Source organism: Palaemon carinicauda, chromosome 11 (genome assembly GCF_036898095.1).
Source record: "Palaemon carinicauda isolate YSFRI2023 chromosome 11, ASM3689809v2, whole genome shotgun sequence".
NCBI lineage: Eukaryota > Metazoa > Arthropoda > Malacostraca > Decapoda > Palaemonidae > Palaemon > Palaemon carinicauda.
The window spans coordinates 104,591,053-104,606,001 of record NC_090735.1 but is presented as its reverse complement, the minus strand read 5'-3'; the positions used below and the strand labels follow the sequence as shown (position 1 = coordinate 104,606,001).

The 14,949-nt window shown below is 46.3% G+C and overlaps 1 protein-coding gene across 6 annotated transcripts in view; it reads right to left on the bottom strand.

Annotated features, from left to right (window-relative positions):
* The window catches only part of LOC137650113 (regulator of microtubule dynamics protein 1-like), a 314,670-nt gene that overhangs the window by 71,908 nt on the left and 227,813 nt on the right, over positions 1-14,949 (bottom strand). For all 6 annotated transcript variants that reach the window (XR_011045912.1, XR_011045913.1, XR_011045914.1 and 3 more), the window contains one exon: positions 14,589-14,803. Coding sequence is in view for 2 of the 6 variants with exons in the window: in XM_068383241.1 (XP_068239342.1) it covers positions 14,589-14,803 (215 nt within the window). In the remaining 4 variants the exon portion in view is untranslated. The remainder of the gene's footprint in view (positions 1-14,588; positions 14,804-14,949) is intronic.

The following is a 14,949-nucleotide window of genomic DNA, read 5'->3' as shown; positions in this document are numbered from 1 at the left end:
CATACCCTCTAGGGCCTTCCTCTCTTGGTGGATGTCCATACCCTCTAGGGTCTTGTTAATGTCTGAGTCAATCTTCAGTTGGACAAAGGGGGACTGGAGCTGTTCCTGGGACACCGCACTCGGCAGAGCCTTGGGGAACAGTAGGCACCTCAGGGAGTCATTGGGTAGGTAAGGTCCTGGATAGTTCTTTTGGAACCCTCTTACCCATTTGCGAAGGGTGTCCCTCGCTGTATCCCTAGCCTCTAGGGTAACTAGGGGAGCTTTGCCGAAGCCATTGGCCAGCAGGGTTGAGCAGGTGGTGCAACCCTTCGGGTCCCAATATTTTAGGGCTCCTGTGAAGATGCAGCAGGGGGCATGAGTCCTGCACATCGTGTGGCCACAGAAGTCTTTCCCCTTGTGGTTGCAGAACATCGCTCCGCACTTCTCCATAGGGTCATCCTGTAAAGGAAAATACAAAATGGTTACAGAGGCTACTGTAACCAAGTGATATTGCTGAACATTAAAAGGCTGTGGGGAATCCATCTAAATCATATGCTCAAGGGAGGGTCCATAGTGATGCTTCCCCTGGGGATGCAAAGGATCTTCTAATATGATATACTGAGAGATATGGGGAGTCCACGACTACCTTTTTCCAGAGCGGTCAGAGCTCTGAACACAAAGAAAAAGGGGATGGGAGCAATCTGTCCAGGATATCTATTCTATCAGAAACTCGCACAGCTCTACAGCACAAACTATCTAGTTATTCGTGTGATCAGGAAACCCTTTGAGGGACCATGTTGTGAAAGAGCTTACCTGGGGTCTTCTAGTCTAAGTCTGGATAATTCATTGAGTCAAGAGGCCGGGGCAGGTGGTAATTTCTGATGCCTTGGAATTGGAGGGGGGAATCCCTGGTGACCCTGACCCCTAAAGTTAGTAGATTTCGTGTTAGTTCTCCGTTACCAGGGAGTTCTTGTTCAGGACGGAGAACTTATCTCCAATCACCAGAGGAAGCTCTCAGTCTCCGTAGGCAAGTGTGTCAGAGAATTTGGTTTTTCCTAGGCTTTGAGAAAAGTTTGTGAAAGTTGTTGATGGAGTGTTTTACTCCTCTCCAGATTCTGGGAGGTGAGCTCGCCAAAGCTCCTGATGACGAACTCTTCAGATCTGGTTCGCATACTAAAAGGAGAATAAGATTGTTACGGGAAATATAGCCTTCATGTATTAAGATCCCAGGTATGGCAAAGCTCTGCCTGTGGGCTTATCTTGCTTGAAGGTAGAAGGCCAGAGTAAAGATAATTAGCTCCCTAACTAGAGCTCTCTTCTTTGGTATTGCGAGGATAACCTCAAGACTATTAAGGGAGACCCTTCCCCCCCAACTCAATAGTAGGGGAGGGGGGAATTACTCTTATGAGACTGTTTTGTCCTAAATTTGCCCTGATAAAATGAGGGCGTCAATAGTTCCTCCAGGTAGGAAATCCTAGCTTTTTAGGCTGGATCCTATTCCAAAATCTCTCACTAGATCTGTACCTTCAAGAAAGTTATAGGAACTGTTATCACGATGTCAAATGTCCTTATCCAAAGAGGAGTGGTCTTGGAAATCTCTCCATACTAAGGATAATCTAGTAAGGGCTCTCTATGACCAGGACGGCCCTTGTGCTGATGAATTCCTACCTGGGAAGGCATTGGGTTAGGATTCTTATGTGATTTGTCAAGCAAACTCATTGCGACTGGTCTGAGAGTGATCCTTTACTCAGTACGACGGTCTCTTCTGACTTACCATGAGACTAGGCCAGTTAATCTTTCTTTATCAAAGGAGAGGTATCAATCTGATTCACTTGTATCTCCTGATCTTATTTTACAGATGAGGGAGGAAGGCACTGGTCACTGCCATAGTACTGGCTGAGATTGAGTAAATGAGCATGAAAAATTATTCATAGTAGGGATATCCTTCAAGACCCAGCTTCATTAAGAGGAATGAAGGACATAGTCCTAGTTCTTTCTTTGAACTCATTGGTAATCATGACGATCTCTACTCGGTGATGTCTTGACTCTGCTAGGGGAACATCTAAATTAAACCTCTTCATAGACCTTCCTAGATGGGTAGATGTAATTATTGCCCTTGGGTCATTATACCAAAGTGGTTCTTTCCTAAAGTGTCTTGTAGCCTTTTTAGATGAGGAAGAAAGTACCAAAGTCCTGTTTAAACCCATGAATGGAAAAACAGGGGCAACATTCGACTTCTCACTATATAAATTCTCAGGGCGTTATGGCCCCCCGAGGGAAATGAAAATTCCAGTTTCTTCTTACCGAGGAGGAGTTCCGCGAAAATCTTATGATGCTAAACACTACTTGTACCACGGATACTAAGGTAGACCTAGTTTCTCAGGATGGGTAATATCTTCCCGGGAAAAAAGTTCTGTCATCAATCCTCGTTCAAATGAGAATAACTTCTGTTTGAAACAGATAAAAGCTGATGGCTCATGGCCAGACATCTGGTCATCACCAGTTGGGGCTGGTTCCTTATAAAGATAGGGCAGAGAGGACCCCTATTTCATAGACTAGTCTTCCTGACATTCTTGCGTTCTGACAGGGTTTATGCTACAAATCGTAGCTTTATCTCAAAAGGTGGACTCTTAACAACCTTCATTGAGGTTAATTTGGCAAAGACTGCAGTTGGTACCTCAACTAAGTTGACCAATACTTCAGCAATAAACAAAACCAACAGCTATGCCAAAAGTTACTCAACTAAAAAGGAGAAAATGAGGAGGGGAGGAGAGGGAAGGTCCATAGATGACTCGCTCCCCGCTTTCTGCAAAGCTGGGGGACGTGGGTGGCTTGCGCCAGGTTCTACCCTTGTCCGAGTTTGGTATAGAATACTCTTGAGCAAGAGAACATCTGATACTGGGGCTAAATGTCATGGATGCCTGCTTCGACACCTACACAGTGGAAGCTTATCTCGATGAACCAAAATAAGGGATAAACAGCTGGAAAGAGAGGAAGGTCCATAGTCTGGACCTTAATATATATTGCTTCTCTTCTTGATACAATGTTTCTTCCCGCTGTGTTAAGTCTAGGTGCACTCTTACACAAGTAAGGGCTATTGGATTTTCGGTTCCTGTCTCCCGGGAGGGAGGATCTCAATCCCCTGGTTCAAGTGGTTTGAACTCCTTGGTGCCAGTAAATCTTACACAGGCCCCTCTGTAGACGCTGTGAAAAATGTCTACCCCTCATTGTTATTCCTTTTCCTGAAGTTGCTTGTTTTCATTTAGTTATCCTAGCTATCACTGAAACTATTTCTGACTGGGGGCGCAGATATGGGGAGTTCAGCAAATCCGAGTTTCTCAGATTTAGCGCCTCACCCAGGGATAGCTGCTCCGCTTATCTGGTCAAGATAGCATCACATCTTTTCAAGACACAGTTCCTCCATAGGGCAATGGTCTGAAGCAACAGGATTTCTAGAACTGTAGATCCTGCTCGTGAAAAATCTTTAAATCCTCGTAAGGTATCCTGATCTCTAAGATCTTCCATTATTGCATAGGGGGATATTTCTCTAGACCAATGGTCGAGCAATGAACAGGTATGAACTGCTGTTTCCATATATATCCCTCATTTCTGGGCATGAAAAGACGGAGGAGAATGCCGTCACGTTCTCTGTTTGGGCAAACGGTACTGTTAGGTAAGTTCTCTGGTAACTGTAACAGGCTCTGATAAGCCCCCGAAGGAGGAAAATATCCTTTAACTCCCACAGAGCCAGCGGTGGTAACTCTGGGGACCTGTCGGCTTTAAGAGATTTTTCTGGGATTGAAACCTGACTGTTGAATCAGTTTAGAGCCTCTTCCATCAGTTTCAGGAGTCTCGGACCATAGTTGAGTTTAAGATTCTATGCTTGCGACTGAATCTTGTCTTTCGGGTTGTTTTCAATGACAGGTTTCTCTAAGGTGGACTTAGTCTTGTTTCTCAGGCGAAGGATGAGGTCGTCAATCCTTTCATCAGGGTTAACAGCTGAACCTTAATTTACGCTTCAAACGGCCTCTCTCTTTTCATTTAAAAGAACATTACAGTGAGATAAGGGAGTGGATACAGGTCTGGTGAATCCATTTTCTAGTTCATCCTGTCCAACCTTGTGATGTACTTCCTCCCTACCTGGTGCATTATGGTTAAAAGGCACGTTACCTGAAAAGCGTCTGTTTTGTCTTTAGCTAGAGTCCCTTCTGCCTCTTTTAGCCAGATTGACTTTTAAGTCAGACTGAACCATTGCAAGCATAGGGTAAAAGTCTCCTTCCCTACCGTCACATTCTATACATGAAGGGGAAATCCCAGAAAAATTTATTATTCTATGATTATCAAACATGTTCGTGGGCCGTAATTTTCGTCACCGTCCGAACTTTCCAGGGAGGGTGCCTTAACCTTAGTGTGTTGTGGAGAAAAATACTCGCGCTTAAAGCTAAGATATGATCTATCTTCACAGGGAATATTCAGGGATGAATAGTAAACTTGCATTGCGATTGAAGAAAAATTTTCACTATCGTCAAGGTTGAAATGCATGTCGTCATCACACGTGAGATGGTGGTGCATACAGCATAATCTGGCTAAATGATTCTCCTGATTAAATCCTGACACTCCTACTCGACTTCCCTTCTCTAGGTAGGGAAGGAGAGGGTGGGCTGAAAGGAATGTGTGTTCTGGTAAGTCTTCTGGCGTGACTACAGGTAAAGTGGTCTGGCAGCCCCATCTATCAACTTCTATGGATCTCTTCGCAGCCCCATCTATAAGCTTCTACGGATCTCTTGGCAGCCCCATCTATCAACTTCTATGGATCTCTTAAGACTTTGTTAAAGAGATATGAGTTTTGGGGCCCAGTTGTCATATGGTATACCTGGTTCTTGAGAACGTGTTGGGAAATGAAGGCTCTTCTCATCCAACACTGTTGCCTTTTGACCTGGGGGGGAAAAGCTTTCTCAATTCTAGGTTCCCTCCAGCAGGATCGTCTTACAGAACATGGCTGTTCATCTATCATCCTCTAAAATGACCTAGCACCTGGTTCCTCAAGGTTTTGCTGAGCATATTCGACTCTCTCTTGATGAGTGTCTTTTGAAGCTAAGGCTTCTGCTTAACTCTCAACATGTAATATTGACGGGAGGTTCTCGCTGCCTAGGAAAAAATTGTTCTCTAACTCCCACAGGGAGGAGACTCAGCCATAGAAAGCCTTACAATAATTATATGGAGATTCTCTTGAACCTCTCTGGACTAGGCAAGAGGGACAAGGAGGGACTGTATCCATGTCTCTCCGGCTCAAAAGGACGCCACACACGTAGCTATTCCATCCTGGGCAAAGACGTAAATACTGTGATTTATTGGCCAAAAGCACTCACTTGTAACTCACAGTTAATGAATAGACATTTGAGTGACTGTGAATTATGGATAAATACAAGTCAGGAATGCTACAATCTAAAAAAGGGTAGGCGAGGTTAATGCGAAAGGCTCGGTCATAGAGAGGAGATGAGAGAACATCATCTTCATTTCGTGACAAGTAGTGTTGCGAAGAGACGCTATGAGCAACTTCCGCTTGCTCCTTGCACATGTGCTGTGTTTACCCAGCACAAAGCATCATGCAATCAACCAAATATTGATTGGCCTGTTATAGAAAACATGATCAGTATTAACCCCATTAAATGACTCGGAAATTTGTATCCGTGTAGGAATAAAACATATTTTAAAACAATAACAACATCAAAATAGATCTTTCATAAATAACCTGTAAAAAGAGACATGTCAGCTTGTCAACATAAAAACATTCGCTGCAAGTTTGAACTTTTGAAGTTCCACCGATTTAACTACCTGATTCGGAAGATCATTCCACAACTTGGTTAAAGTTGGAATAAAACTACTGTGTAGTATTAAGCTTGATGGAGAAGGCCTGTCTATCAGAATTAACTGCAGACCTAGTATTACAAACAGGATGGTACTGTCCAGGAAGATTTGAATGCATAGGATGGTCAGAATTATGAAAAATCTTATGCAATATGCATAAAGAATTATCTGAACGGTGAGCTAGATTATATCTAGATCAGGAATAAGAAATTTAATAGGACTGTAAGTTCCTGTCCAATAAATTAAGATGAGATTCAAATGCTGAAGACTAGACAGGAGAACAATACTTGAAATAAGGTAGAACAAAAGAATTATAACACTTCAGAATAGATTGATCCCTAGAAATCTTAAAAGAATTTCTCAATAATCAATTTTTTTGTGCAAGTGAAGAAGATGAAGACCAGAGTTCCTCAAAAGTAAATTTGCTATTAAGAATCACAACTAAAATTTTGAAAGAATCATACAGTTAAAAAATATTATCAATGCTGAGATCCTGATGTTGAGGAGCCACGTCCTTGAGTTTTGTTGGGATTCAACTTCACACCCCATGATTTGCACCATGCAAAGTTTAATTTGAGTAACCCTCCCCTCCCACAAATAGCTGTATCAAATAAATAGGGGAAGGAGTATGATCCAGTCACTGGAAGAAAGCACTATATACTAGCATATTCCCCTCTCTAACAAAAATTGGGGGAGGGGAGAGAACATCTCCACACCAAATATGTTAGCATACTCACAAACATTGCCTTATAAGTTAAATACTACAAAAACAGGCTAATAAAAAACGAGTTATTTAATTTTTCAATATTATCTCTCCAAACTAACATTGTTTTAATGGGGCAGAGTTGCCCCTGTTAACAATAGATGAAGACTTCTTACTCCCTGAAGCTAAGCACAGGATGTCATGAAAGCTCAACGATAGAAATGTAGATGGTGGCTTGGCACAGGTTACTGAACAAGTAGCATAGTCTTGAGTAGTAGTGATGGTTCTCGGTACTCATGTGTCATTGATAGCCCGATGAGTTCAGCATTGGAGAAGTACAGTGTTCAAGAGCACCTGAACTCAAGGGTCTCTCTTATATACACAGAGTCCATGCTTTGCATGCTGAAACACTGGCTCTACGGCATGGATGACAATATTTCCTTGGTATTCTATGTTGTATTAGATTCCCTGTTCTAGCCTCTTACAGGAAAGTCACTGGTAGCCACACAGCATATTAACTAAAAAAATGACAATTTGTCCTAAATTGTATTTTTCCTAGCAATACAAACCCATAACCATTTAATATAGGAATTCGCTTCAGCTCAGCTGAAACAGCCGAAGAGAAAGAAAACCAGGCAGTTGTGCTGAATGGTTGGCTTTCCTCATTCAAACACTCTAGGCTCAATGTGGAACATGAGAGGGGGTGGTAGAGGTGGGCATTTATATTAAATGATTACGGGTTTGAATAGCTAGGAAAAATACAATTTAGGATAAATTGTCATTTGTTCTGACACGATATACAAACCTTGTAATCATTTAATATAGGAAGACTCACTGGTTGGTAAGAGGTCTGCCTTTGCGGCTTGTGAACAGCTAACTGCCCAGATATAGACCTGGTCTCGAATGAGAGCAGAGGACTAAATCCATCTACTCCTGTCTCTCAACCCGACATGATGATGGTGGGGTCTGAAAGACTGGGAGCCGGGTCACGCGATACGTAAGAGCATGAATGTAAGACACTTGACCCTAGGGTCACAGTGACTGGATAAACTTCCATAACCAAAAGGCAAAGGGTTTATACATCCACCATCTTCCCTGCCTAGCAGAAGAGGGGGGGGGGAGAATACCTGTAACCAAACTCTAGCAATCTTATCTGGGAAGACTTGTCTTGATGTATGGAATTCCAAGGGATGAGACAGAGAAAGGCAGATCACATGCACACTGCTTTAACACTGTCAAACATACCATAAAAATCAAGACAAAGAGACTTCCCTCTCTCAGAGGAACTGGAGAGGTCGGACAATAGCTTAAGCCGCTACCACAGTGCCAAGAACAAAGGTGTCCAAGGACTTGTGCGTAAACTCCCTCAAGTAAAAGGCCGTAAAGGAGGTCTGGCGTTTACAAATGCCAGTCTTCAACACTTGGCCCACTGCAAGATTTCTCTTGAAAGTGAGTGTGGGGGTTAATGCACTTGATCTCGTGAGATTTAACCCTCACTGGTGCTTGGACTCTTGAGGATGGTTTCACGGATCCAGAAGGCTATCGTGTTTCTCGACACCTCCCTCTTGGCTCTGCCGGTGCTAACGAAGAGTCGTCGACATTCAGGTCTGAGATGCCGATTTTACTTAAGATAGTGCCGGAGACACCTGACGGGACAGAGAAGCCTTTCACCTGAACCGCCACTCGCCGCATCAGGTAAGGAAGGAATAGTAAAGGCCTCGAACCTGGGATAGTGGATCGCTGGGTTCTGAGTCTTGGCCACGAACTCTGGCACAAAACTCAAGGAGATCTCCTTCCAACCCTCTGCGTGTGTGACATTACAAGAGAGGCCATGTAACTCCCCGACTCTCTTCGCTGATGCTAAGGCTAGCAGAAAAAGTGTCTTAAGGGTCAAGTGCCTGTCTGAGGCACGGCTAAAGGGTTTGTACAGAGCACGAGTAAGAGACCCGAGAACTAGAGTGACATCCCACTGGGGGAACTCGAAGTTCCCTCGGGGGACACGACTGTTCGAAGCTCTTAATGAGCATAGAAATCTCTAAGGCGTTGGAGATATCTATGCCCTTCAGACAGAACACCATTGCAAGGGCAGACCTGTACCCTTTAATGGCAGAAAGCGAAAGGAGCTTATCTCTGCAAAGAAAGACTAGGAAGTCTGCGATCTGAGTCAGAGAGGGATACCCCTTCCACTGCACCAATCACAGAAGACCAACCACTTCCCGTGGTAGACTGAGGAGGAGGATCTTATAAGGTACCCTGACATCTCTATCGCAGCGAGTCGCAAAAGCCTTGCGTTCTGAGAAGCTGGATAGTCTCCACACGTGAAGTCTGAGCGACTGCACCTCCTGGTGGTACCTGCTTGACAAGGATTGTCGAAGGAGATTGGGCCAGTGTAGTAGCTCTCTCGGTGCCTCGACCAGGAGCGACAACAGATCGAGAAATCACTCCATGTGGCCATAGTGGAGCAATGAGAGTCATCCTGAGTCCTGGGGTTACTAGGACCCGGGACAGGACTGCGCAAAGTAAACAAAAGGGGGGAAACGCGTAGCAATCTAGTCAATCCCAAGGATGTTGCAGTGCATCCTCAAACGCAGCCGCGGGATCTGGTACTGGAGAGCAAAACACGGGACGCTTGGCGTTGTGCCGTGTTGCGAATAGTTCGATGCATGGTTCTCCCCAGAGGTCAAGTACTCGACTCGCTACCCAAGGGTGAAGAGACCATTCTGCCCCTATTACCTGGTTTCTGCGACTTGGGGCGTCTGCCAGAACATTTCTCTTGCTTGGAATATACCTGGCTGACAGGGTTACGTATTGACTCTCTGCCCACAAAAACACCCGCCTCGTCAACTGCTGCAAGGGAGGTGAGAGCGTGCCCCCTTACTTATTGACGTACGCGACATCGGACGTGTTGTCGCTCATCACCACTACTGAGTGCTCTCTCAAACGGGCCTGGAAATGAATGAGTGCTATCGAGACTGCCATCATTTCCAGCACGTTGATGTGCAGGTGTTTCTCCTCTTCCGACCACACACCTGACACAACTAAGTCATCCAGGTGTGCACCCTAACCTTCCGTGGACACGTCTGTGAACAGACGGAACTGAGGTGGAGGAGGATTTATCAGAAACCCTCTCATGAGGTTCTACTTATTCAGTCACCAATAGAGATCCTCCCTTACCTAGCGTTCCATGAGGACTGGACGAGAGGGAGGATCGGTGTCTGCCGACCACTGCTCCTTCAGATACCACTGAAGGGAGCGGAGATGGATCCGCCCGAAAGGAACGAGCTTCTCCAGCGAGGAGAGGTAACCTAGAAGAGCTTGCCACTGGAGGGCTGGAAGTTGTTCCTGCGACAGGAACGGTTGCGCAATCTCTCTAAGTCTGCTGATCCGTTCTTCCGAGGGAAGAACGCGAGCTGCTGCCGAGTCAATCAGCATTCCAAGATACTTGACCTTCTGCTTGGGAATGAGGTTCGATTTCTCATAGTTCACCACGATCCCTAGATTGCGACAAACTGCCAGAAGCGAGTTTCGGTCCTGAATTAACTGCCCCTACGAGGGAGCAAGGATCAGCCAGTCGTCGAGGTACATCAGTAGGCGGATGCCCATCAAGTGGACCCAAACTGCTACTGTCGTGAATACTCGCGTAAACACTTGGGGAGCTGTGCACAGCCCGAAGCACAGGACTTTGAACTGGTACACCATGCCCTGCAAGGTGAATCGGAGGTACTTTCGAGACGACCAATGAACTGGTACTTGAAAGTACGTGTCCTTCAAGTCTATCGAAAGCATGAAGTCGTACTGCCTGATGGCTAACAGCACAGTGCAAACTGTCAGCATCTTGAACGCAGTTTGCTGAACAAACTTGTTCAATGGCGAAAGGTTGATGATCGGTCTCCAACCTCCTGTCGCCTTCTCGACAAGGAAGAGACGACATTACAACCCTGGTGACTGATCGTGTACGACTTCTAGCGCATCCTTCCTCAACATTTCATGGACCTCCGCTTCTAAGGCCAGAGCTTTCGTAGATATTGGAGCGTACATGTGGAACACTATTGGAGTGGAGGATAGGGGCGGCCAATGAAGCACGAATGGGACCTTGTACCCTTCGCGAAGGGTCAACACTACTCATTCCTCAGTCCCGAGGTGCTGCCACATTACCCAATGGTGCGATAGGCATCCCCCTACCTTCGGCAGCATGGGAAGGGGAAAGCCAATCTCAGCGTTTCCCTTTCCCTCGCTTGCCCCTATTCTTTCCCCGAAGTGGAGGAGCTCCCGAGGGAGGCTGAAAGGTCTGTTTGGGGGCGGAACTCTTCTGAACAATAGCAGGTCTTGGCTGCACAGGAGCAGCAAGAGCGCGACCAGCGGTACCCTTGCTACTTCCCGTGGGCTTGGCCTGACTCGGCCTGGCTGTGGACAGTTTCGCGGGACCAGGTCCCTTTAAACTTGCAGCCTGCGCCTGGTGGATAATAAGAGTCCGAGTGGAGGCGACATTTATCCCGCGCGGCCCGAACTTCCTCTGGTGGGAAGACAGAAGTTGCAGCTCTAAAATGAGTGTTCCTGAGTACCAGGGCCTCTCCTGAACCAATCTATCTCGCCAAACGAGCGGCTACTGCTACGCGCTTTTTGAGGCTCAGATTGACATACTGGGTAGCAAGCTGGTCCAAGAAAAAAGCAACAGCTTTCCCATCAGACAAAGCAAGGTTTCTGTACTGCTCCATGTATTCGGGGGTAGCGAGCTTGGTGTCCCGCGTTAACACTAGTGGCCGTACCACACCAGTGGTCAAGTCACGAAGCAGCATAGAGAGCAGCTACAGAGATGGACTCCATAGTTGAAATCTCAGAGGCCGAGGAGGAGACACTCTGAGATTTCAAACTCTCGACCGAGGAACCCCCAGCGAGCACTCCGACTGCGGGGTCGAGAGGGAGAGGACAAGGCACAGAAGACTCTGTGACATAGTACCTCTTCTGTTGCTAGAGTGGTTGAGGGAGAAGCTTGTTCGAACCTTGGCTCCTAAGCGAGTCACCAGGTCTTGCGATCTGGTCACTCACTCAGTCCAATGCTTGAGCAACCTGTCTCGACCAGGGTAGTGTGATGGGCCGTGAACTTCCTTTGGGAGCACCCCATAGGATCTCCAAGGCTGTACACTTATCCTCAGACACTACAGCAAGAGCCCTGATGCCATTAATCTCATGCATGAGGTTAATGACCTCTATGAACGGTGACTCCACCTCAGGATCTTCCGTCTCCATGGCCGGTGAAGGCTGTAGAGGTGGCTGATCCCTCGGTCCCGCTACATCTGTAGGTGTTGGGGAAGTGACATGCTGCACAGATGATGATATCCCCCATGAATACCCTCGCTCTGGTCCTAAGACAGAATCAGGCGTGTATTCAGGAGTCGAGGAAGGACCCTGACAAGGTTCATCCCCAAAGGAATACATCGAGGTTCCCACTGCGACAGAGTGCATGACTGGTTGCTGCGAGCCCCACGAAGCTCCCGAAGGAGCTCAAGCGCGAGCGGGGTCGCTGGGAACTGCAGCGCTCATACCATAAGGTGTAGACAGGTTAGTTGTACGAGTGGTGTCTGCGGCCTCACCTGTTACACGGCCAGAAAGTATGGGGGTTGGCTGCACCTCACGCAGCTGGTATGCATGAGAGCTAGCCTGGTCGTGCACGACCGGTCCCCATGTCACGGGCTGAGCCGCGAGGTGGCTCCATGCCGGGTTTGAGTCACGCGGGTCGAGTGCGCGGCTGTCTGGGCCTGCTCCCTGCTCATGCGACACAAGAATCCCGGAGTCAATCCGCATGGCTACCCCAGTGGAGGTAGTTGTGCATACTGCGGATTCTTCACGAGGGACCACAGCTGTGATTTCTTGTGCTGAAGACGGAACTCTCATTTCCCCGCTCAAGAGCGGTACAATTCGAGTCTGAGCAGCAGCTCGGGGGCCTGAGGACCCCGTCACCATGCTCTGGGAGACAATACCTACGCCCTCGAGCGCAGTTGTCGTGCATGGAGGCCTTGCGCGAGATTCGCCGTGAACAATCCCACAAGCACGGGGAACACTGGAATCTCTCGCGTCGCCCTCATCCTCCTCCGGAGAAGAGGTGTCTCGGGGTGCCATGTTCTTTCGACTGTGACTGGCCTTCCTGGCCCTCTTCGCTTTCCTCTTCTTCCCCTTCCTCTTTCTCCTTGAGGAAGAAGAGTCCGAGTCAGAAGATGAAGACGAAGAGGAGGGAGAGGAGGAGGAACTAGAAGAGGAATACCGCCCACCTTCCTCTTCTTGTGCCCCCTCCTAGGTACTGGAACAGTGGTCAAGGCAACAGCAGACAACACTGGACGAAGATGAATAACCAGAGCCATGTCTGTAGGAAGAGCCGTGATCGGTGAACGTGGTGAACCTGAAAAACATATTGTATCAGTAAGAGTTTTGGCAGGTTTTAATTTTAACTGCTTATCAGCAGGAGATTTGGCAGATTTTAATTTCAACTGATTTGCGGGCGAAGCTGTAAAGGGTTTGCCAGCAGTCGTTAAAGAAATCTCAGTGTTTAAAACCTTACTCTCCTTTGTTTTAACAGGGAGCACTGCAGTTATTTTACCCTTGGAAAAAGTTTGCATTTTGCCAGGAACAAATGCTTTATCAGGTACATGGTCAACAACAACAGGGACATCAGGGGACATGGGAGTTGATAAAGTTACAATATCAGTTACATTCCTGTGTTCATCAACAATCGGATCATTCAAATGACGTAGTTCAAGCTCGTCCGCCACAGTTAAACGGCGTTTTAACAAATCCAATTCAGGCTTACCTGATAATCCGAGAGACACCCAAAGTTCCCCCATCTTACCAGGTAACGTGTCGTCATCGGTATCAGACGGTCCAACAATCTGTCGGGTATCCCTCGAGATCTCTGAAGTAGCGGGAGGGCTAAGGTCCCCCGCTCCCCCTGCGAAACCTGAGAAATCCCCGACAGGCTGTGAATCCGAGCTACCCAAAATCATACTCACACCCTCCTCAGATTCAAAGAGGGGGTGAGCAGACTTCGCTGTGGCAGTCTCTTGAGACGACACACTTTCCAACGGCTCCCCCTTCTTCTTCTTCGATAGAGGCGAGCTCTACAGAGCAGAAGCAGCTTTAGGGGTCCGACGATATTTGCGTCGATTCTCGAAAGCTTGCCATTGCAAGGGCGGCCAGGATTCACTCTCACGACAGGGAGAACCTTGAGAGCAAGGTTTTCCCCCTGCATGTTGGGCAGAGCGTATGCGGGTCTACAGAAGGTGACGAAAGCCACCTACCGCAGCGCCCGCCACGGCCTACACAACATCGCATCTTACGAGTAACTTTCTCCTCCATAACAATCACACAATCACTAGTACACAAGTACGAGAGAAGGCAAAGGGCTGCAGCGTAGAGATCGGAGAGTAGCACAACCATCCACGTTGAGCCGAAGCGAGTGAATGAGGAAAGTGGGCTCACGGTGGGGGGGGGGGGGGTCTGGGGGAACTAAGCTCCGCCTCATACCGCCAGCCAACCATTCAGCACAACTGCCTGGTGTTCTTTCTCTTTGGCTGTTTCAGCTGAGCTGAAGCGAATTCTTATATTAAATGATTACGAGGTTTGTATACCGCATCGGAACAAACTATGATAAAGGCTTGAAAAATCTGAGAATGTGAGTGAATCTAGAAAATTCTTAAAGCATCACAATATGGGTGTTCTGTTGACAGCATGAGGTGTCCACTACTACGACTGTTTGGGTTCCTGAATGCAGATCTGGTTAGGGTAGAATTATTCTTTTCTTTAAGTGAAAAATGTTTGTTGGAGTTCTAAAATTACAAGACAGGCATATATAAATTGATGTGATTTGTACTGAAAATGTATCCTACATATCTTTACAAACCAGTTCTATATGAAAAAGGATTTGATTTAAGTGATCATTTGAAATATTTCCTTAAAATTTTTTCTGATGATAATGCTTAAAAATGTGTGAAAAATATTCTAATTTATTTTTTTCTAATTTTACATGAATAAATAAAACAAAACATACCTCAAAACAAAAACGTCCCAGTAAATGGTGGAGGGTAGAATCATCAGGGTTAAGCTCAAGAGCTCTGTCTATATGCTCCTTGAAGACATTACCACTCTGGACACGTTCTTTTATGCCAAGAAATTCACCTCTTGCTCCTGATAATATGGCATACCATTTGTGAATTTCAGGATGCTCATCATTCAGTTTCAGGGCTCTTGCAGCATAATCATATGCTAATCAAAAGATTAAAGATAAGAGAAATCCATGTAGAATTAATTTTTACTTTTTATAGCATAATTTTCTTTTACAAATTTTTTCATAAAATTATTCTTAAGCCAAATATCCTGAAAGTACACAAACATATATTCTTGGCTATAGA